At 45.3% G+C, this 22,574-nt stretch overlaps 1 protein-coding gene and 1 long non-coding RNA gene across 2 annotated transcripts in view; one reads left to right on the top strand and one right to left on the bottom strand.

The window, feature by feature from the left end:
* Positions 1-419: 419 nt before the first annotated feature.
* OSBPL5 (oxysterol binding protein like 5) overlaps positions 420-22,574 on the top strand; it is a 159,453-nt gene continuing 137,298 nt past the window's right edge. Inside the window, exon 1 of the mRNA XM_035327360.1 lies at positions 420-662. Coding sequence (XP_035183251.1) covers positions 648-662 — 15 coding nt within the window. The 5' untranslated portion in view covers positions 420-647. The remainder of the gene's footprint in view (positions 663-22,574) is intronic.
* Positions 7,763-13,059, bottom strand: LOC118167682. The gene is made up of 3 exons (XR_004751224.1): positions 12,833-13,059; positions 9,142-9,261; positions 7,763-7,999 (listed from the first exon to the last, which is right to left on the bottom strand). It is a non-coding gene; the product is annotated as an uncharacterized LOC118167682 (long non-coding RNA).

Below are 22,574 nucleotides of genomic sequence, written 5' to 3'. Positions count from 1 at the left end.
TGAAGGTGGGATGGCTTCACACAGTCACTGCAGCAGGTCCAGCTCCAGAAGACACAAGAAAGGTAAGATTTCAGATTTTTCTCCACAGTGCCCACCACAAACAACATCTCTGTCCTTAGCTTAGTGCTCAGTTACTGGAGCAGCAACTCCCACCTCCCCCTACAAAGTGAGGCTGATGCTGCCCCCGCTCATAGCATGAATTCACGGCTCCGGGTGTCGCTGTACTGCTTCCCAGCTCATCAGGCACCTGCTCGACTGACTGATGTCTTTACCCTTGCCAGTGTTCCAAATAGCTGTGCTTCTATTTTAGCCAGGCAAGTCAAGTGCAAGTTGTTTTTCATGCAGGATGACAGTGTATATCAGCACAGGCAGAGCGAAGCTGGCTTTTTGGTGAGCACACCCTTAGTATGGGGCAAAATGCTCACCCGCACCCTGACGCTGATTTTCTTCTTTATTGGCTGCTCCTGAGTCTGCAGACGGAGGAGCGGTCTCCTGTGGAACGGCAGCTTTAGACAATTTTATTGGCTGATGAATCTGATCTTGCCTGGCCACCTTCCAGAAACACTGACTTGCCCGAGATGAGAGTGAGAGGAAGGTTGCTCTGCCTGAGGCTCTAAAGCAATTGTTTCGAGACCGACGTAACACCCATGCCTTGCTGTACGGTAAGTATATAACAATATGTATAGGCACATACATGTGCATAAAGTCCTTTATAATATAATTGCTGACACAATTAAATGTGCGGCTCCTGTGGACTGCATCTCATTTGCTGCTTAATTAGGTGAAAATTTACTTGGTTAAATTGCTTGCTGTCTCAAAATGCTCAATTAACTGTTGCAATGATCTAAGTTGAAACACTGCATTTGTCTCCTCCTGTGATTATTTCCTGTGCTGCAAGACCTTGATTTAAGCTTTTTGCTATGAGAGAAGAAAATACAGCTGCAAGATGTTGATCTTAAAATATTTTCTTCAGCGTTGGTCTTTTGCTAGTAGGAACTCAAAATACCAGAGCTGCTTGGTAATATTTGCTCAAGTCTTCTAAAAATTACTGATTAATCTTGCCCTCTCTTTTTTGAGGATAACTTCTGTGAAGTTTGATGCTATGGATTGTTTTGCCAGTTGTGCTTTGCAACAGAGCAAAAATAGGACAGAGCTAAGGAAGAGGATGTTTTAGATGCACCCCCAGAAGTGTTTGTGCTCAAAGTGGCAGGATGCTGCATTGCACCTACATCAGTTGCAAACTGCTCTCCAGACGAACATTTCTGGAAGAGCCTCTAAAACTATTGCTACCTAAGGAACTGATGGCTGACCGCAGGTTGAAAGGAATGCAGCTTTTTGGACTGCAGCATGTCTGTGGCATTTAAAGACGCAGCTAATCGCGAGAATGCAACATACCTGCTGCTTCAGACATAATACTCAATATTTGAATTTTCACTGTAACAACCTGCAGCGCCTCTACAAGCCAGCGTGGGGGTGGGAGCTGTGGCTTCTTGGCAGCTTTGGGAAGCAACCTTTTACCACTGTACTTGTTCAAAATACCTCTCTCTGATGTTCCATCATTCTTTGTTTAGGATAGAGGGAAAAAGTGGGGTGGCAGTGTTTCCTGCAAACTATGTGGAGTGGTGTGCAGGGACAATACAGCATCTGCAGGGCTAAGACAGAGTATTAAATTAAAGATGAGTGAAGCTGTATACAGTTCCCAAACACTTCCTGAGCTTTAACTTTCTGTACTTGTGAGCTGTGCCTGGCACACCTGTGCTGATGCTTTTTGTACTTGGCTGGAGTAGCTCTGCAGTCCCGTGCTGGCCTGGGGTGCAGTGGGTCCCCTAAGGAGCCAGCAAGCGGTGACAGGGTTTCCAAGCTGTTTTGTTGTTGTGCTGCTTTGGGAAGGATGGGAAGAGGTTGGAATAGGAAGCCCAAGATCTGCAGGTGGAGGAGAGACGTGTGTCTGTTTGCAGCTGTAGCTGTAAGGAAGAGTTTCCCCATTATGTCCAAGTGGGGAGAAGAGGAGGCCTCACTTGGTGCAATTCCTAGCTGCGTTTCAGCTGCGGGAATAAGTAACCTTGTTGAACTGGCTTCTATGACAAGTGGGACTGCAGTGTAGGAAACGGCGTAGCTCTGTTACCAGCTGCAGGAATGAGAATGAAATAGGACCTCGTCTTAATGAGAGATGATGAGGCAAATGTGTTTTAGTATGACTTTAGTGCAGTTGTGCGAGGTAGCATTGACAAACGCTGGTGCTGTGTCTTCTAAGCATTCATTTTATTGGCCCTGTAAATATTCTAAATGACTTCTTCACTTTCTCCCGTATTTCTGCACTATTCCTATTCCAGTTTTTGCTGGCTGAGGGTTCTGAGGGAGCCATGGGAAGCTGACATTCAAACTCAGTGGATTTCAAACATTCTTTCCAAAAATCGCAGGCACTGCTGTTATATGGAAGGAGAAGCAGCTTCTGTAGAACAGAAGCATCTGATTTTTATAGATCTGTTTGTGATTTTCTTTGGTTTTATTGCAGAATTTCAGTTAAGGCTTCTTTCAGGTTAGAATTTATAGTTTAACACACAGAATACTGATATTGCTCCCTCCCTGGCCTATGCAGGAATATTTGTATAAGCTTTATCACTGTTCATCTCAGAGAAATGTTCAGCTTGTGATTTAGAAGGACCTAAGGTTCATTTAGCATTTGTGCAGATCATCCTAAGTGCTGTTGGAAACCAGCACTGATACCTTTCAAGTACATTTTTCTCTCTGTTAAGGATCCGAATCACTGGAAACATCACAAGGATGTCAGTAGGTGCGAGTGGTGGTTGTTTGTACTGCCATGTTCAGAGAGGATCTGGCATTCTCCAGGCAACTGTAAAGCTCATTCTGAGGGGCTCATATTTTGAGGCTCGTATGCCTTCATTGTCATGTACCACTTGAACCTGTTGTGCCATTCTCAGTAATGTTGAAAACAACAAAAGTTAGCGATACAAACATCCTTTAAAGAATGCCCTCTTAGTGAAAGGCTGTACTGAATACTCTGTCTGGTCAGAAAGGGCAAAAAATACTCTGTAGTGACTAGCTTCATTTGTGTCTGTGCTTTTAAGACTTCCAAAGAAGCTTTCAAAAATGGAGAAGGGAGACCATAGCCCCTTTGCAAAGTTTAGTATAAATAAGTAAATAAAGCTGTGAATTCAGAATTTGCAACTAAGCACTAGCTGAGCTCTTTCCCCCTCCCTTTAGTTATTTTATTTTTCTTCTGCACTTGAAGAAGTAAGGAAAAATTTCAGTGGAGAGGAATAAGTCAGAGAATGATGGAGAGGTTGTCTAGAATTAATGTTGGAAATGAATCTATGAAGTTGCAAGCTGCGGCTGTTGTAGTTAGGCCACTAAAAGTGAAGGACAAGGGTGGGAAGCTGTGTCTGAAGATGTGAATTCTGCCAGTTTTAGGTTAAATTGGAAGCATCTGAATGCAACCAATGGAGCTTTACCAAGGACATAACTTGAGTCTCCAAAGTGCCTTTCGGTTCTGTATTACTGGTTTGCTGCTAGTGTATTTCTGTAGCCCGGGGCCCTGTGGGAGGGCAGGCAAGGCGGATGGGTGACGTGGGGTCAACACCCATTTGTGGGCTACCCACAGCTCATGGGAGTGTGAGGGCCGTGGCTGCAGCCAGCCTCAAAATGGTGCGGCCACGTTTTGGGGTTTTGCTGGCAGTTATCTGGCATGGTGCTCAGCAACCCGGCTGTCCTGGAAATGTGTCGGGATCCTGATCTCTCATTTTTGTTGGAACAGATGAGGATAAGGACATTTCTAGACCTTTTGGTGTGTGGTGGTGGCAGAAAAAAATATCAGAAGGAAAGACAATCAAAATATTATAAATCTTGCGGTGTATATTAATGATTATATTTGCCAGTTCTGTAGAATTGAATCTGAGGGAAAACTATGATTCTCACACCTAAAAATTTTCCTTGGAAAGATTTTGTTTTTAGATTAAGATGTGAGTCAAGAAAGTGGGAATACAATGGTATCTATTTTGACAGTTTAAAATGGCTTTTCTGCAGTGGTTCTGCAATATGCTAGTGTACAATGTGGACTTGCAAATTACAGTCATATTTTAAAGCACTTGAAATTCAGAACGACATGAAAACTGACTGCAGTGATTTTATTTCTATCTTGGTTGGCTTTGTGTTAGTTTGGATGGGAATTTGTATTTCTGTATATGTATATAAACATGATCCTATTAACATGTGTGCAAGTAGGAAGCTGGTAGGCAATGTGCTTACCCATATATATCAGCATATTACTGAGTCATAATATGAAACATTTACTACCATATCCATTCACAGACCTGATGAGCTGTGAATTGTGTTAGGAGTAATAAGGCAAGAAGCTGTTTGTTCTTTGTGGTACAAAGAGACAGATCAACAATGGGAATGAAAACTATTATTCAGTTTTAATTACAGCCCGACGAATGGTGCATTCATTTTTCTTTGTTAATAACTGGCCCATATGGCATCCTTTGATCACATGCTCTGCAGCTCCTGCAACAATAAAGCACTTGTTTTCAGGGAATACAGAACATAACGTTTAATGCAGGGTTTTTGACCAGAGGAATGTCTTGAGTAAGAAACTGGACTTTTCAGGAAAAGGTACTTGGTAGTGCAGCGCTTTCCAGTCTGAAGGCTTGGTGCATATTGCACACAGCCCAGCAGCAGAGCCAGCAACTCCCTCATGTTCCAAAACAAACTGGGTAAAACCACGAAGGGTTTTTTTCCCCATCAGAAAATGTAATTATTTCACATAGTGTGTGAAGATGGCTTTTCCATGGTGCATAGGCTAGATCCCAGAATGTCTTGTGTGCACGGATTGGTTAAAACTAACCAGAGAAGAGGACTTCTTTTAGAATAGAAAGTAAAGCAAAATTAGAATTTCTTTGTGTGTGAGAAATATGCATTACAGACACCACTCCCCCCTAGTAACCTGCACACCTCGGAATAAAGACAGTCTATTTGCTTTTAGTCAGAGTATTTGTCATACCTTTTAGAAGCAAAACTGAAATCCATAGCCAGGACACCAACTGGAGATATTCAGGAACATCTCCATGGAAATGCCATCTTGGAAAGCACAGCTTGCTGAAGTTTGCTCAGTATTATCTTCAGAGCATTGCTGACGGGGAAAAAGCAGGAGCTAGGCGACAATTCAGTCCCCCTGTTTTCTACACCCACTGTCGCAGCAGATGGATGGGTGATAAGATCTCTCCAGAGCAGCTCAAGTCCTCCCTGCTGGTGTAGCAGTTGTCGCCACTTAGATCTGAGTGGGCAGCCCATGTATGGGGCCTTTCTGGGCTGTTTGTGCTAGAAAATGGTACTGATTATGTACAGCTCCTGTCTTTAATGTAAGTTCATTTGTTTACAAAGCATGTGAGTATGTATGTTTCTGTTTCCCTGAACACAAGAGAGAAAAATGAGGTCTCCTCCCTCACAGTTTTCATGTGATCCTTCCAGGGGCAAGGAGATGCTGGAAGGAAGCAGGGAGAAGGAGAGGAGGGAACGCTTACTGATCTCACTTGAGGAAAGCTTCATCAGTAAGACAGCAAACTATGACCGCTCATAACCTGATGCAACACTGTCAGCCCCCTGGATGATAGCTTAAAACTCAAGGCAGACGGTGCTTTTCCATACTGGACATCGTTTTGTATGTGTGATAAAGCGTTGCCAGCCAAGTGCGTCCAGATGGGCATTGCTCCTTTTGATGAAGAAATCATTAAGGCATGGCAATTTGTGGGAATGTAGGCTAGAATGTGCTCTCACATAGAGCATCGGTGCAGGGCAGAAAGCTGAAAAAAAACATTCTCCATGCTTGTAACCAAAGGGAGGGGAAGAGCTTTGGAAAGGATTGGGTAGTCATTTAAGTTGCTACTTCATGGAACTCGAATATAAGGCACTTAAAACACTGAGAAGAAGGCATGTTGTGGCCTTGCACCCAATACTCTAGTGTTGATACATAAAATACTTCCCTGACATACCCGGGTTCTCCTTTCAGCTGACTTTTGAGGGAGGATTTTGGAACAAATGTTCTATCTGATGTTACACGCTTATAATTTCCAGGCTAGATTATGGCAGGTTTATAAACACTTGGTTTTTTGCTTTCCCTTTAGAGAGTTCTGCAAATGCTTGATAAATCCAGATGACTGGTACAGGTTTTAGCGAACATGTAATTTGGCACGTGGAAGATGCTGGTCACTACCTCTGCTCTTAGAGGAGATGGCAGATTTCCTAAATGCAGCTAGCTAAAATGATGTCTGACAGGCTGTTCTGGGCTGTGTGAAAGGGTCACTCATCTCTTCGGGTTCCTGCAAATCGCTGGAGTTCCAGATTGGGGTAAAATTGTCAAAGTTGATGAAAGTACCTTAAAGCTGCTGACTTCTTAACATTCAAAAGTGATTTAGGTAGCGGCTTACACTGCTGAAACCCATAACCGCCTTTGCAATGCTTTTCTTGTCTGTCTTCCTTGAAAGAATATAAAGCTATTTATTGAGGAAAAATTTAAAAAGGCTAACTTTGGCTATTTCTGAATGCAACCTCATTGAAATGTTATCTGTGAGGATTAATATTTGGAAGTGACTTACTGAACTGAAGGTTGGCGGGGATAGTAATGGGTAAATGTTTTGACCTTCATTGTATAAATGATTACATTCAAAACAAAGCATGGAAGAAAAAATCACTTGTCTCAGGAAAGAAACAATGAAGACTGAGTTATTTTTCCTTCTCCAGAATCCATGTCAGGAAGGGGAATTTCCTCAAGCAGCTCCATCACAACAGATGAGGGTTTTCTTTTAAATGTTCTTGCCTGGGCTGCAACCAGACCTCATTGCTCGTGCCCTAATTGACTTGGGTGGTCCTCAATGATAAACTGAAACCTGAAAAGATTTACCCCACTTCTTTCCCTCCTTTGCAACGGAGGGCTCTGTCTTGGCGGCAGTAGGGAGATGGAATCTATGAAACCACAGCAGTTCTATTTTCAAGTTTATGTCGTTTGTTGTCTCCAATGTTTGGGTTCACACTTTCCATCAGGATGTCTCTGAAGTGCCCTGACGGCCCCGCAAGAATGGTGCTTTTTGCCCGAGTGCGCAGGTACAAACCATGACCCAGGCAAGCTGATGCTCTATACAGACAGCCACCACAGGAGCTTGCAGATACACAAGGCCTGAACTATGAGGAAGCAAGCGTGCCTTGTAAGCAAGCTCATTTCGCTGCAGTAATAAGTGGTGCTGCTGCTCCTCTGACAGCAGCAGTCCCACCAGCACGGTGTGGGAAAAAAGGAGAAATTTAGTCCAAGAGCTGTAGAGTCCCCGGGAGAGTGTTTTGTGGTCAAAGAGGGAACAAATTGCTGAAAGAGGGAGCATGCTGGTTTCCAGACCCACGCCTGCAGACTCTGGTCTTAGATTAGGACACTTAATCTGCTTTGAAATTCTCTTGATGCCAGCATCTGAAGAAGCGGAGGCTGGTGCACTCGCTCCTTCTGCAAAAGGCAAAGCCCCCCCGAGGTTTCCCCAAGAAGGGCAGGAGAAAGCAGCCGATGAGATTGTGAATCAGAATCTTTATTTGAGCAAGGTTTGAGAGAGACTTGGGGTGGGGTGGGGTGGCGCGGAGGCGTGCTGAGCTCTCTTTGTCCATAGCTGCGGGGCCCGTTGGTGTACTTGTAGGACCATGGCTGTGTCATCTTCTGGCATGCTGTGAGATGGTGGTGGGGTGTGGGTTGGGGATCGCTCATGTGTCCCGTAGTTTGGTCCCATCGCTGTGTGTGTCTTCCTTTAATAAGAGAAGGAACAAACGGAGCAGCATCCCCCTGTGACCCCGGGCTCCCCCTGCCTCTGTGCCCGAGGGTCTCGAGCATCTCACCATGTCCGTCCATGTCCCGTCATCCTGATGGAGCGGTCACTCCCATCTGGGCCCGATTGTGTCACCTGGCTGCTTGCTGTTAGAGCCTGGTGGGTGTGGGTTGGGGTGATCTTACCTGTCCTGTAGGGCGTTGGCAGCTCTTCCTTCCAGCTGAGCTCCCATCACTGTGTGATTCTGGGTGAAAGAGAAGAAGCACCAAACAGAGCAGCATCCCCCTGTGACCACGGGCAGCCCCTGCCTCTGTGCCCAAGGGTCTCTAGTGTCTCACCAAGCCTGTCCGTGTCCCGTCATCCTGATGGAGCGGTCACTCCTGTACTGGCTGGAGCGTGTCACCTTCCAGCTTGCTGTGAGACTGTGATGGGGTGTGTGTTGAGGTGATCTTACCTGTCCTGGAGAGCACTGACACCTTTTCCAGTTGAGTTCTCAAGGGCAGTGAGGCCAGGAGCGTGCCACGGTCTGGTCCCATCACTGTGTGATTCTGACTGAAAGAGAAGAAGCACCAAACGGGGCAGAATCCCCGTGACCACGGGTAGCCCCTGCCTCTGTGCCCATGGGTCTCTAGTGTCTCACCGAGGTCATCTGTGTCCTGTCGTCCTAATGGAGCGGTTACTCCCGTCCTGGCCTGATCGTGTCACCTTCCTGCTTTCTGTGGACCATGGTGGGGTGTGGGTTGGTACTATCTTACCTGTCCTGTAGGGCATTGGCAGCCCTTCCTTCCAGCTGAGTGATCGAGGGCAGTGAGGCCAGGATTGTGCTGTGGTCTGGTCCCATCACTGTGTGTTTCTGGCTGAAAAAGAAGAAGCACCAAACGAAGCGGCATCCCTGTGACCATGGGCATCCCATGCCTGTCTGCCCAAGAGTCCCTAGCGTCTCACCGAGGCCATCTGTGTCCCATCGTCCTGATGCAGCGGTCACTGTCATCCTGGCCTGATCGTGTCACCTGGCTGCTTGCTGTGGGCCGTGGTGGGTGGGTGTTGGGGTGATCTTACCTGTCCTGTAGGGCGTTGGCAGCTCTTCCTTCCAGCTGAGTTCCCATCGCTGTGTGATTCTGGCTGAAAGAGAAGAAGCACCAAATGGAGCAGCATCCCCCTGTGACCACGGGCAGCCCCTGCCTCTGTGCCCAAGGGTCTCTAGTGTCTCACCAAGCCTGTCCGTGTTCTGTCATCCTGATGCAGCGGTCACTGCTGTCCTGGCCCAATTGTGTCACCTTCCTGCTTGCTGTTAGACAGCAGTGGGTGTGGGTTGGGGCGATCTTACCTGTCCTGTAGGGCATGGACAATTGTCCGGCACTGTGCTGGAAAGGAGTGGCCAGGAGTGTGCGGTGGTTTAGTTTGGTCAGTGTCCTGTAGGGCGCTGAGAGCCGTTTGAGGTGAGGGCCTGAGGAGAGAGGAGCTGAATTCCTCTGCCTGAATTTGTGTCCGGAGCTGAGGCTGGAGCAGCAGGAGCAGGCAGCTGAGCAGCCTCCCTGTCAGCACGGGCAGCCATCGCAGGCCTGCGTGGCCACTGGGGCGTTGGGGCCAGTGTTCCGGGGCAAGGTCGTCGTCCCCCCTTTGTGCCATGGGGCACCCCGTGCCTGCTGTGACATGGGCAGTGCATCACTGGGGGGTGGCAGCAGGTGATGCGGAGCCCAGGCCCGGGCCGGGCGGTGGAAAAGGTGCCCGGGTGTGTGTGCAGGGCTGCGGGGCCGTGCCAGTCAGCTGTGGGAGCGGGCTGGGGTCTGGCTGGGGCTGTGCTGCCTGCCCTGCAGAGCTCTGAGAGCTCCCCTCTGAGGGGGCCGGGAGCGTGCCCGGGTTTGGTCCCATCGCTGCCTGCGTGTGCGGCTGGGCGAGGAGAGGCAAGCAGAGAAGAGCCCCCCAGCTTCCCCCCATCTCTGCGCAGGGGGACACGTCTGTTCCTGCCCACCAAGGAAGCACGAAGGAAGAACTAAATGAATAATAAACATTGAAAAGCCCGAGGCCACGGGTTGTGATTCTGGGGAGGGGAATCAAGTAGCTGTAGCAGCCATTGCAAGAGCAGCTGCTCAGCGAAGGGATTTCAAATAGCTTTATTTCAGCTAAAGAGTAAAGTTGAGCAAAGACTTGGGATAGTTCTTTAAATGAAACATTTTGCATAATTTGGGAAAATACCACTGAATAATAGGTCTTGTTTTTTAATCACTTTGTCCCCCTCCTCAAGCGGAACTTGGAGTGCACCTCCATGAATGCCTCCAGCTATACAGGGCTGTGTTTCAGTGCATGGGGCATTTCTGGATGTGCCTCCTACACGAGTCAGAAACGTGAGTGTGCAAAAGTAGCACCGTCCCCTGGGCTTTTGTTTTCAATCACTCCCAGTTTGTTTCTGGCAGTCAGCTTTGTAAGCAGGGGGTAGCCAAGCTGACTAGGAATGAGTTGGCCTAAAGTGAGCTGTGGTGGCCAGCCGTGGCAAGGCTGGTGCGTGCGAGAAATGTGCAGCTAAGCTACGAGAGGTGCTTAATTTCCCAGGTAGAAATCATGGTTCTCTTTGACTTCCAGCAGCAGGGCAGCTGCTCCACAGTGGCTCCACCTTGGGTCCAGCCCTCAGGTGTTATCTGGAGGCCAGGCTTTTTTTGGGTCTGAGGTGTTTGTATCAGCCTACCCTCTTCTTGGACAGTGACAACGCTTTTATTTGGGTTTAAAAAAGGGGCTGCTTCTGAGTACCGGGAGGGTTTGGCATGTGTTTTTTTCTTGTAAAAGATTCAAAGGGATTTTTCTGGTTTACAAAGTCAGAAGTTGACTGTCTTGGTTGAAGAGTGACAAATAATAGCATACAAAGGAAAATCAAGGTGAGAATGTATTACAATGAGTAACTGAGAAACGTATATTCAAATCCAATTCTACTACTTTATATATACGTTTTAATGTGAATTTCTTAGTTGTTGTTCCAGTTGTTGTATGTTCCAGAAATTAGTGTGCTGTTCTTCGCAGAACTGAGTGATATTAAGGCGTAAGCTGCCTCTAACAGGTTTGTTGGCTGATCTCGGCTCCAGTTCAGTCAGAGTGGAGCACATACTCAAGTATTTTGCTGAACTGCAGTTATTTATGATTTAGACATGCAACATCTATTCTGATATTTCCAGTAATAAGGGTCTAAGAATATCTGGTTAGCCTGAATAACTCTAGCAATTACCAGCTGCTGCATTTATTTGTGGGATCAGTTCATACCATTCATTAAGCATCTTTTAATGTCGTATCTGAGATTTGCTGCATTTTAGCTTTTGTCCTCAGAATTTGGGCTTTATTTTGTCCTCTGGCTCCCCTGGAAACATTGTCAGCTAATGGGAACCCAAGCAGGAACTGGCTGAGAAGACAAATTCCCTTTGTCATAACACAGGACAGTGTGATTTCTTGGTAAAAGATAACACCATTTGTCCTACCAGCTCACTGGCAGTAGCAATTCACTTCTCCACCTTAAAGTAGCCGATTTTGTCCTCTTATACCGATTTTATACCAGTGTAGTTTATAAGAGCCTTAGCAGACTTCTGATTTAGGCACAAACACAGCAGTGTGATTAAACTCACCTTGATTTCAATCAGAACGAAGCCTGTACTTAAAGCTAATTTTGTACTTAGATATGCAACTGAAGATTACTTCTTCATTGATTTATGCAAGGGGAAAATTGAGCTCACAAATACATATGGAATAAGGCAGGTACCTATTTTTTGAGATTCCATTTCTTGTCTCCTCCTCTTTTCCTTATTTTTCTGTACTAAAATACTATCTTTTTTTGGATTTCCAAAGACTTGATGGTGTTTTCTGTAGCTAAGCTGGTGTCCCCAGATTTATGACAACAAATTTAATCCATGTGCCTTCCATCTTTCCTTAGCAGTCTTACTAGACCTTCAGTAGCTGTTATAGCAGTTCTTCTGCTGAAACTTCTGTTTAGCTTTGCTTTTTTCTTGACATCTCTTTTGGAAAGATTGATGTCTGCAGATACTTTTAAGCTTTAAATCTCTGAGAGCCTTCAGGCCTCATAATTAGAGATGATGGGGCAGTTACCTCTGTCACAGAGCCTCTGCAGGATGCCCCAAGTGCGTGCAGCCACCTCCTCTGCTCTGTAGGTGGGGGTAACAAGGGGAGCCCAAAGCCTTTGGGCTTTCATGGCTCCAGTGTTTTCCAAGGTGACCAGGAGATCTGATTAGCCATGCTGACGGGTGTCAATGTAAATGGTACTTTCTGCCCACTGCTGCTGGGATAGCTGTCCTGCTGTCCCCTCAATGCTAGCAGAAGAGGCCCTCTATCTGGCAGTTTCAGTAGAGCAGCCGAGACTTGACCAAAACCCAGGAAACTATTTTTCAGTTTATTTCCAGGGCTGGTGCTTTGCTGAGGATTTAGCTTTGTGGCTACTCCAGGCTGGTAATAAAGCTTTAGTGCAGGAGGTGGGGAGTCCTTCCCAGAGCCAGGTCAGCCTGCAGTCCCTCACAATCAATAACTGTGTAGAAAATAAAGATAACCTTGCCCAGCAGTCACTGGATTACGCTAATCAGGACACTTCATTCACCTCTTATCTTGAAGCATATAAAAAACACTGCATTTCCTGTTGAGAAGTGATAGCGGATGGCAAATATTAACCCAAAAGGTGTAACTCCGTGACAGGCCCTCTGGCACACCACACAGTCAGTCACTCTGAGTGCGCTTGTAATTCTACCTGAAGTCTCAGTGCTTTGCACCATGCCCTTGAGCTATATGATACTATCTCTGCAAAGAGCTCCTAAAATATGAGCAGAATATGCATCGACAGCCAAATGCCCTGTGCCAGTGGCACACATTCACCAGCTCCAGAGTGAGCAGAGGCAGCTCAGTCTGTTCCCTGCCCAAGGCGAGCGCGTCCCCGCAAGCAGGGCAGGGAGGCACTTTGCATCGAGAAAGAAAATGTTTGGAGCCCTTTAGGACAGCTGGGAGCAATTTGTAAAGAGGACAAATGTTAATCTTACTCTTTTGTATTGGAAATGTTCTGCTTTCAAGAGCTGCTTTCATTCTGCATCTGTACAGGAGGAACCCAACAGGTTGGGGCCCCAGTCTGGGCCAGGTTGCTTCAGTATCCCTGGTGAAGAACAATCAGAAAATCATCTCTCTTTAAAGTGAAAAGGCCATAAAATATTCTTGCTGAGCAATTCTTACTGTCACAAAGACTTACAGCTTATGTGGTGTTTGTCTTTTAACCCTGAAAGACTGGCTGACAGCAAACTGTGTTCAAATGTGCAGTAAGCTCTGATATACTGAAAGAACACAATACTCAGGAAATGCTCTCTGTGGCTTCCCATAGATAATCTTGCCTAAGTAATAAAAAGTCAGGCTTGTACCCAGAATATGTATTTAGGGATTCATAAGAAGGAGGTAATCCTCTAGTTTGAAAGGGAAGTGGGGAGGTTTTGAGGGCCATTGTTTTCTTCAGTGCCCAAACCAAGAGCCCCAGCAAGAGGACAAATCCCAGATTCAGCCCTATCTATTTAGCAAGAGCTCACCTACTCAGGACCCCAAGTAGTAACTGATGCTGATGGAACAACTTTCGTATGCAGTGGTGAACACACACAGCTACGCTACTCTTTGGGATTAGAAACAGCAGCCAGGAAAGAAGCAGGTAGAGGTTTGTACTTTGCTCCAGAGGCACACAGTGAGCAGAAACACACAGGAAATTCTCTCCTCGTTTTGCAGGTTTATGGCAGTGTACTTAATATCTTGTAAGTTTAACACCTAGACAGAGATCAGCTTTTACCTGCTACAGAGAAGAAATAAGGGGAAGCAACAGCACAGGTATTTTTTGGTCCTCTATTCATTTCAAACTATGCATGATTCTTGGGTTGCATTATCATCCCTCCATCAGAAGGGCACGGATCACCAGTGCAGAGGAGAGGTTGTGAGTGACAACTTTCTGGTTCGATTACAAACACATTGTTTATGTTGCATGCTGTCAACCTTGTTGGTAGTTTTCAGCTGTGCAGCACTCCATTTATAACAAGTAAATTCTCCAGGCTCTGATGCGTCATGCCTGCTACACCTCCTTTACGGGGAATCCCTACTGCTTCAGGAAAATGAGAGCTGGTGAAAGCAGTCAGTGCTGGGCCAGGAGTTATGCAGAGTAGCTTAATTCATCAACACTCTAGAGGAGGTCATGCTAATGTACTGCTGCTAGTGCTGCCCTGCCGCCTTCGGGAGTGCAGTATCTATGGCAGCATCGCCTTACTGCTTGTTGCCCTGGCTGGAGGGGATGCCTTTCGCCTGGCTCACCTTTTGTTCAGGTCAGAGGAAAGCATGGTGTGCCATACCTGAAGACTGTCACAGATTTTTAAGTCTTTTTTTTTTCATCCAGTGTCTCTTCTTTCTGCAAAACAGTCGGCGGCTGCACAAGGCGTGGAGAACTGTAGCCCAAGGTGCCTGGTTTGATATTATGTTGTAGATCAGTAAATTAAACAGGACAGGCAGACTGAAAATGCCAGAAAATACCAAGTAGATCATTGATGGAGCACAGTGAGATCAAAGGTAAATTTACTTGAGATGCGCTATGCACATAGGAAAATCAGATGTTCCTTCTGTTCTGAGTGGCTGTAAATTTGTACGTTATCACCCAGCCCCTGGCTGTACATGCACAAATGCTCGCGGTGCTTGTTGGTAAACACAGTCTCTTTCTCAGCTGAGCTCCAGCCTGTTCAAGTGAGCGAATACCCTGCCTGGCACAGCCTGCTCATCTTCCCTGAGACTGCACCAGGAGGAGTTTTCTTCTGCGGTTGGGGAATCCTCCATTTCTGCCCCTTTGCTCTGCAACTGGAGTTGCACGGGAGTGGGAGCAGCAGCCCGGCCCTTTACAGTGCTTCTGTCACAGTGAAATGCAAGTGTTACACCTTGGGGTTCACACCACAGCTGCTTTAAAACTTGCTGTCAAACAAAGGTGAGATCAATCTCACTAAGAACAAAATATTTTAATATAAACTTGCACCTTCATCTTCGCTGCTCTTACTGTGAGGATCTAGCTCTTTAAGTGTAACACCCCAAGCCTCCCCACCCCATTAGCAATTTCAAGAAAAAAAATTGTGCTGAGAGAAGTGAAATCTTACAGATTTGTGGCTATGGGACTCATCTCCTATTCAGTCTCTGGAAAGATCTCACGTTTCAGGGTGCTGTGTACAGGCAGCAGCAGCGTACTTGGCTAAGATTTCTTCTGTGCTCACTGTTTCTTGGGAATTAGCTCCGAAATATCTCACTTGACTCCTGTGCATAGGGAAAACAGCTGCAGAAAAACCTAAGATTGGCTTGGTAATTTTAGTCCCAGAAGGTGTCACTGAAGAGCCAGGAAAGGTGCAGGTGAAAGGTTTGTGCCTGCAAATGGGGTCCTAACTGCAGCCTCGTGAAGAGAAGCCTAAAGAAGATTAAAAGCAGTTAGGAACCAGGGATTCCTGTGGCTACCTAGAGACCGGAGATCTGAAGATTTTTGCATCAGAGGATGAATACCCAGAAACTGCCAGTGCAGTATTATTCCTCAGCAAATCCATATTATGAGCTCTAACAAAACTAAATGATTCTTGAGAGGGGTAGGAAGAGGTTCATGGGACCTTGGGATCTTGGCTCACACTCAGTGTCTGTGATGGAAGAGGCCTCAAGGAGCTCACAAAGTGAATTCAGCCAAGAATAACGGTTTGCACGCTGCCAGCTGAAAGTCCTTCTCTCCGCTTGGGAAAGGCAGTTTGAGTTACTGTTTGTAATGAACTTTTCTCCAATTTTAAGTGTCTTATGAGACTTGTTCGGATACATAAAGCAGAGATATTTAGGGTACCTGCCTCAGTGATGGGTGTTGGAAGGAAATCTATCATTATTGCAGCCAGAGTGGAACACCTCTCAATATTAAATATCCTGCTTTAAGCCCATCCCTTAACTCCTGAATACCAGGCTGTGAACTGATGTGGATGTAAGATTATCCTATACCAGCCCACTGCAGGTTATTTCCTTCCCCAGAAACATCTGCTGCTGTCTGAGGCAGGATAATGAACTGGGTGATGGAATCCATGTTGCCTTCCCTCTGCTTTAAAGAGGGGAGTGTCTTAGCAGCTATGTTGAGTTATTGGGCTGGTACATATCTAGCCAGTTCTCCACTCTTCAGGGTCTTGATGTGGCAGATCTCATCCTTTCCCCTCTATTTCCAATTGCATGCCCTCAGCTGAGTTGGTTTATCTTGCCTGTAACTTAATACACTGCAGCTTGGTGTGACCTTTCCTGCCAGCAGACATGGCCAGGACACGAAACAACAATGCGAGAAACGTCATTAACAGATGGGTACTTCCCCATTGGAAGCTTTGCCACGTAGCTTTTTGTAATATTTTAAAATTTGACTTGTTGTTGACTTTCAGGTAAAGAAAAAAAGGTTGGGGACTCTTGGAAATTCCTCCTTGTCTTAAAGAGCTATGCCAGGTTCATGGTGTAAAAGGACTTCCAACGTCTCAAGGAAGGGATATAAAAATTGTTTTGAACTCCCTAAAAGTTTGTCTTCCTATTTGACATTGTAGTGAAAACTGAAATGCTTTTGCTAACTTCCTCTTCCCTAGTTAAACCACCCAGTGGCTGTAAGTGGCAGAAATAAACTCACAAGAATGTATAAGAAATAAACTTTGCTAGTGTTGTTGCTTCAATAAAAAGCAAACAACCCAGAAAACCCAATTTTTAACAACATAAGAAGGTATACACAGTGTCATTGTGCTAAAAAGACCACTAAGATGGTCCAGCAGATGAGGGTTGCAGGTCTCAGTGCTGGAATTTTGCCATTTAATCTTTCCTTTGGCAGATTAGTTCGGAGATTACATAGCCACCGTGCATTGTTATCCACTGAAGTAAAACCTGAGTGTATTCACCTGTCTTCCCCACTTTTATTTATCCATTTTTTATTTGGGCCACTAATCTGCTAAGGATTGCAGCCTTTACCTCAGGGTTATCAGAATGGCATTGTGAGGGGAAAACATCTGTTTCAGCTTTCAAGCATTAATCACTAGAAATGGAGTGTGAAATGGAGAGAAGAGTTAAATGCACATTTGATTCTGAACACTCTCAGAGAAAATATCTTTCAGGATCTGACCAGAGGGAGAGTTTTGCTGCGCTATAGCTGGGCTTGCCAGGGCAGCTTGAATGAAAAGCCAGCCATATTATCTGACAGAAATTCTCCCTCTTGCAGCTTGTCCAAATAAAACCTTGTCCTATATATATTGTTAAAGAATTTTATTTATTTATTTATTTATTTTTAAAAAAAGCCCCAGAGCAGTTTGGTTTGGTTGTAGTTATCAGAGTGTGGAGAAAAGCTCCTCTTCCCAGGCTTTCTGTGCTCCAGTCTCTGTCTCCAGCCCTGAGCAGCTGCAGCCTCGTGCTGCAAATAGGTGGCTGTAGCCAGGCTTTTCAGGGGATGTGGGGCAAGAAAATATAGCAAGGACCAGCAACAATCCTGCACTTTAGGCTTGGACCAAGACCCAGTGGGCTGACTTAATAGGCCTTTTCCATCTGGACTTTCTGGGTTTTCACAAAGCATGGCATTTGATGAGGAGCTGCACTGATTTTTCAAGTGGTCTAACATGCCTCATGGTAGCTGGACTCTTACTTTTTAAGTCACTTTAAGAATAACCACCAGCCCTGCCTTCACAGGAGCAATAGGCACAAAGTACCACGAGACTGCTTATTTTCCTCTCCAAGTTCATTTGTGATTTAGATGGTTTTTAGTAAAGTTTGTTTCTCTCTAGTTTGTCCTTCTGCTGCACATACATCCTCCTCCTGTCTGTTAAAGGTTTGCCCTCCTAGCTGGAAATAGGTCTCAAAAAGCAGCGCTGTTGGTAACAACGTACAGTCACTAAATCCGTGTTTATGTGGTACCAGTCAAACAGCTACAGCAGAGCAGTCCTGCTCCTCCAAGGAGGTTTGCTAAGGGACATAAGATTTACTCCTGTAAGCAAATTCTTGCAGAGTTCAGACCCTCGTTTCATGTAGTTATTTCAGTTTGTGAAATAACTGCAGTGGTAACTCTGTTTCTGCCGCTCTCTCATGGAGATAGGAGCTGCCCTCCTTTTGGTTTAGCTGTGGGGAGTTTTTATAGTGCAGTGGGCTGAACTTGTTCAGCTGGGTGAGGGTTTGAGCAGGTACCCACTCTGCACTGGTGAGCCTGTTGGATGCTGTGGTGACTCTGGAAGAATGGAGGTAGAAGACAGGTATTCAGACCTAGCTGGCACTATGTCTTTTGTATCTACGTGCTTTTGTAGAGGTGATTCACAGTTTTGTTTTTCCATCACAAGATACACAGAACAGTCACAGTAATTATTCTCTGAAACTCTCAGAGAAAGCTTCTCGCGCAAGTCCTCCAAAAACACAGAATATAATTCATTCAGAGCAGTTAATAATACCCACGTCAGTCATTTTACAATTTCTATTTTTATCAGCAGTCAGTTAACTGAGTGCATCATGGCATAATTTCTGTGCAGTGCAATGAGTTCAGCAGACCACCTGGCCATGTTTCCTTTTTTGCTTCTCTTCCTTTTCACGCTTTAAGGTAAAATGTTCTCAGCATCTGAAGCACGAGAAGTCCATAGAGAACACCACTGTGGCTCATCAAAAACACCCCAACCACCCTTGTCCGCCCACCAGGTCAGTGCTACACCTTTTGGGGGACACTTGGAAATGCCCTTTTTCCAGAACCTGAGATGGGTGTCTGGCTGAGCTGGTAATGAGAGTATTATTTTTCTAGCATTTGAAAGTTGAGCCCACCTCTGCCCCTTTCCAGAAACATGACTTCAGCTGGTGCCCTCTCCCCACTTGCTTACAGTTTAAATGTATTCAAATATAAATACACGAAAATATTGAAATATATTCATCTTCCATACACCAGCAGCCCTTCAAGCTCAGCATTGTAGGAAATGTTTTTGCATGTCACCATCCTTTGGTCCTTTGATTTCCTTGTGCTCTTCCTTGAGAAGTGAAGTAGTGATTACTTGTGGTACAGTTACAATGCTCGTCAGCTGATCTGGCATCTGTTCAGGTGAAGGGAAATAAATATAATAGAGTAGAGCAATCAGTTCAGACTCTCTTCAAACATGGTTTATTGATATGGGATAGTTGCAAAAGAAAGGGAAAGGAAGAGATTTGTAACCTCTGTAATTAAACCAGCAGCACTTCCCAGGAAAGCACTCCTTTTCTAAAATCAAGGCTTGCCTTTTTCACTTTATTTTACTGCATGAATTCTTTAAGCTATCCTGACAAGAACCAGTCTTCAGCTGTGAGCTGTATCAGAATGTCCACCCTGGTCTAACACGAACCGTTTACTTAGACCAGGATAACCAAAATCCACATAGACAAGCTCACAGGTGTCTCTTTATATTCACTTTGTGTTTAGAAAGGTCCCTTCCCATTTTAACGGAACAGAATTTCATTTGCAAGTGAGCTGAGAGTGTGCCACACAACTGCCAGATGTCAAATCCTGTGTGTTTTCTGGAGCTGATGCCATTTACCTGTGCTTTGGATAAGAGTTGAGAGTCCCACACTCCCCTACATTTCCACCCACAGCCTCCCTCTCCTAAGCATACAACTCCAATACCACGTAAGCTTTTCTTCCTGTTAAAGGAGAGGATAGGGGAAGATAAATTACCACCAGTTCTTGGCCTTATGCTTTTAGAGGTACGTAATTTAGGGTATATTTTACAGGCTCTCTTGTTAAAAAAAAAAGCACAGAAGAACCTTTATTAGTTTTTTTTTTCCCTAGACAGCCAACAGACTAAACACAGAAACAGAGACACCTTTTCTGACTCATTTTTGTCTTCACGAGATGCAACATTTCTTCTTTGCAGGTCCTTTGAGTTTTAGAAAATATCTTCCATTCTAAAAACTCACTGGCACTTCTACAAACTCCTTGTTTTTTTTAAGGGAAAAATCTAATAAACTCACAATAAAGCAATAGAGAAGAGCAAGTCAGTGACTGTGTTTCTACCAGTGATAATGTGCAATACTAGACTGAAATAAAATGTTATTTATATCAGAATAGGAGTAATTGCAGTTCTAGATGTGGTAAAACGTCCATTGATATTAAGAGTTTAAAACGTAGCTAAACAAAGTCTGTGGGAAGGGCTGCCTTCTGTGCCATGAAGAGCTATGAACAGGTAAAAGGTTGGCACAGAGAAATTCAGTAGCGGAGCTCAGCAGTGGGACCAGGTCTGATGAGGCTGTTTCCTTCCTCACCAGGCCCTCCTTTCTCTCCCCTGGGCTCTGTGCGTTGCAGCAGCTTGCAGAATAGGCTTTTTGAAACTATTTAGTACTCCTCACAGATGATAACCCCCTAAATTTGTGAAAAGTAATGTCTGCTCAGGGAGAAACTGTGTGTACATGTGAAGGTTTGTAAGAGGTGGGGTGTATCTGAGAGAAGATAAAACAGTTCTGCCTGAGTATCCCTAAACTTTACCAACCCATTTGACATGATCCAGTGATCCAATTTCAACACAATCTTCCCAGATAAAGAAAAAAAAAAAGCACATAATGATCTCCAAACCCCTAGCTGACATCAGTCTGTAGGCAGGAATTCACTTTGACTTTACCCAGCACAGCCTTGCCTACATGCTGCTGCGGCCTCCTAAGAGCTCTCTGGCTGAGTCCAGAACTGCTGAGTTTCATCTGGTTTCACTGGAAAGTTTGACGGAGTTGCGAGGAGCACAGAGTTTTGCTGCAAAACCACAATCTGGCTGAGATGCTTGGCATGGCTCTGATGAAAACGGACTGAGGGGTTTTACTGTGATCCCACACCCAGGAAACTATTTGGATTTTGCTCTGCTTAAAAACCCCTCCGTGTAACACTTTTGCCAAGGATTACTTAAGGCACTTTTGCAAAGTACTGCAAAGTTAGCTCATCATATTTAAGTGCAATTATTTGTCTCCTCTTGAGATGAGTTAAAGAGAATACTTTATCGTACTCTTTTCTTTATTCTACTCTCTCCCTTGTACTGAGGGATCTAGTGGGCAGTGGGACAAAGATGAATTGCATGTCACAGAGTCCCTGAGGGTTTCTTGTTCTGGGTGGCAAGAGGTCATCTTGAACTCTGGTTTCATTCAAGTATGCATGATCAGCGTTACCCTTCTAGTCCTGTAGTCAGGTCTGTGTAACCACAGAGAGCATTTGTTGTTCAAGCCTGTGGTGTGTTTTTCATGGACAGCTTTGTCAGGAAGACATTTGTCTGAAGGAGTTGGTCTCACTTTTAATCCCTGTATCTTTACCGTGAAGAGTCGAAGTGGATGACTGCCACATTTACAATTCATCTTCAAAATGGTAGCATAAAAACAGTGACAGTGGCCAACTGAAAAAAGCAGCCTTAGGCCCCATTGCTTGGCTTGTTCTCAGTGGAGACCTGGGAGGAGTATGGGACCAGGGTGCCCCAGCTGTGGGTTCTGCTTCCAGGGTGCCCTATGACTGCCATCATTCCTGAGGCATGAACGGGGAATGAGGACCCTGATCCTCCCTGCTAGGTAATCAAGGGGAGGACTAAGCAATGGGTGAGCCTAAGGAGCTGCTAACAGCCAGTAGCTAAGGTGACATGTCATGCTACAACCGCCTCTTTGCATTCAGCAGTATTCCCCCCCCCCCAGTATCTCTTCAGTCAGCATCCTGCTCATATCTCAGATGTCACTCAGTTTTTCAGACAAATGAGCAATGTGGTTGTGAGGTAAACCTCCTGATCATCTTTATTTACTGCTCTTTGATTCATAGCCAGAGTGGTCTCAGAGTACACGAATCTGGATTCCTTCTCCGTGAAACAGCAGTGGAAGAGGTACTCTAGGAGCATACCTGATTCACTGCAACCGCTGTTGGGTGCTGACTTGGTAGGACAGGTCTAGTCCAAAGCCAGCCTTCTGAAATGCAAATAGTGTGGATATTGCACCCTCAACACCAAGTGGTTGCCCTACAGATCTGCTCCTACTTGCCAATGTAGCCATAGCATTAGAAAGCCATGCGCCACAGCAAGTCTGATCTCACTGTAAGAGCAGATCAGGAGGCATTATAAATGGCATTGGAACAATGAAACTCATCAGGGCTGAAAGCAGCTGGGACATTAATAATTTTATTTGCGAAGTGATGGAGCAAATATCTACAGCTCTGCAGTGGCCTCATACTCCCAGGCTATTATTCTATAGTGTCAAGACTCAACTAGTAGTTAAATCCATCCTCTGCCAGACTGCCCTTGTGTTTGGACTTCAATAGCACAGATCTAGTCAGTGGCTCTGGGCTCAAATCAGGTCCTCTCTGGCATAAAAGAGGTGGACTTTCTGCTCTGGAACAAACCTTGTGTGTTGCCCTTTTGGGCTGTAAGTCAGAGTATGGGCTTTGATGATGTTGGATCTGTTGGGGGAAAACTTTTTTTCTTCAGGCTTTTCTCTGTTTTACTTCTGCATTTAATCTGTGACAGGAGCACTGGACAGGTGTTCCTGTTTGAAGCAAAAGGTGGAAAAAATATTGGCAATCCTCTGTGCAGACTAACCAGTAAGCTGTCTTTCAGGAGTAGCGGAAAATACCATTGTACTCTTTCTCTTCCCAGTCTCCTTCAAGCTCCTGTGACAACTGCAGGTATCCTGTTCAAGAGAGGGAACAGCAATAACGAAGAATCCTTAAAATTAATTGCAGGAGTCAAGGAGACTTTTTGCTTGATCACAGTTGTAGACAGGAGATGGATTTCAGAGTAC

Source organism: Oxyura jamaicensis, chromosome 5, assembly GCF_011077185.1.
Source record: "Oxyura jamaicensis isolate SHBP4307 breed ruddy duck chromosome 5, BPBGC_Ojam_1.0, whole genome shotgun sequence".
NCBI lineage: Eukaryota > Metazoa > Chordata > Aves > Anseriformes > Anatidae > Oxyura > Oxyura jamaicensis.
The sequence above is the reverse complement of the archived record's forward strand: the minus strand, read 5'-3'. Positions and strand labels throughout refer to the sequence as shown.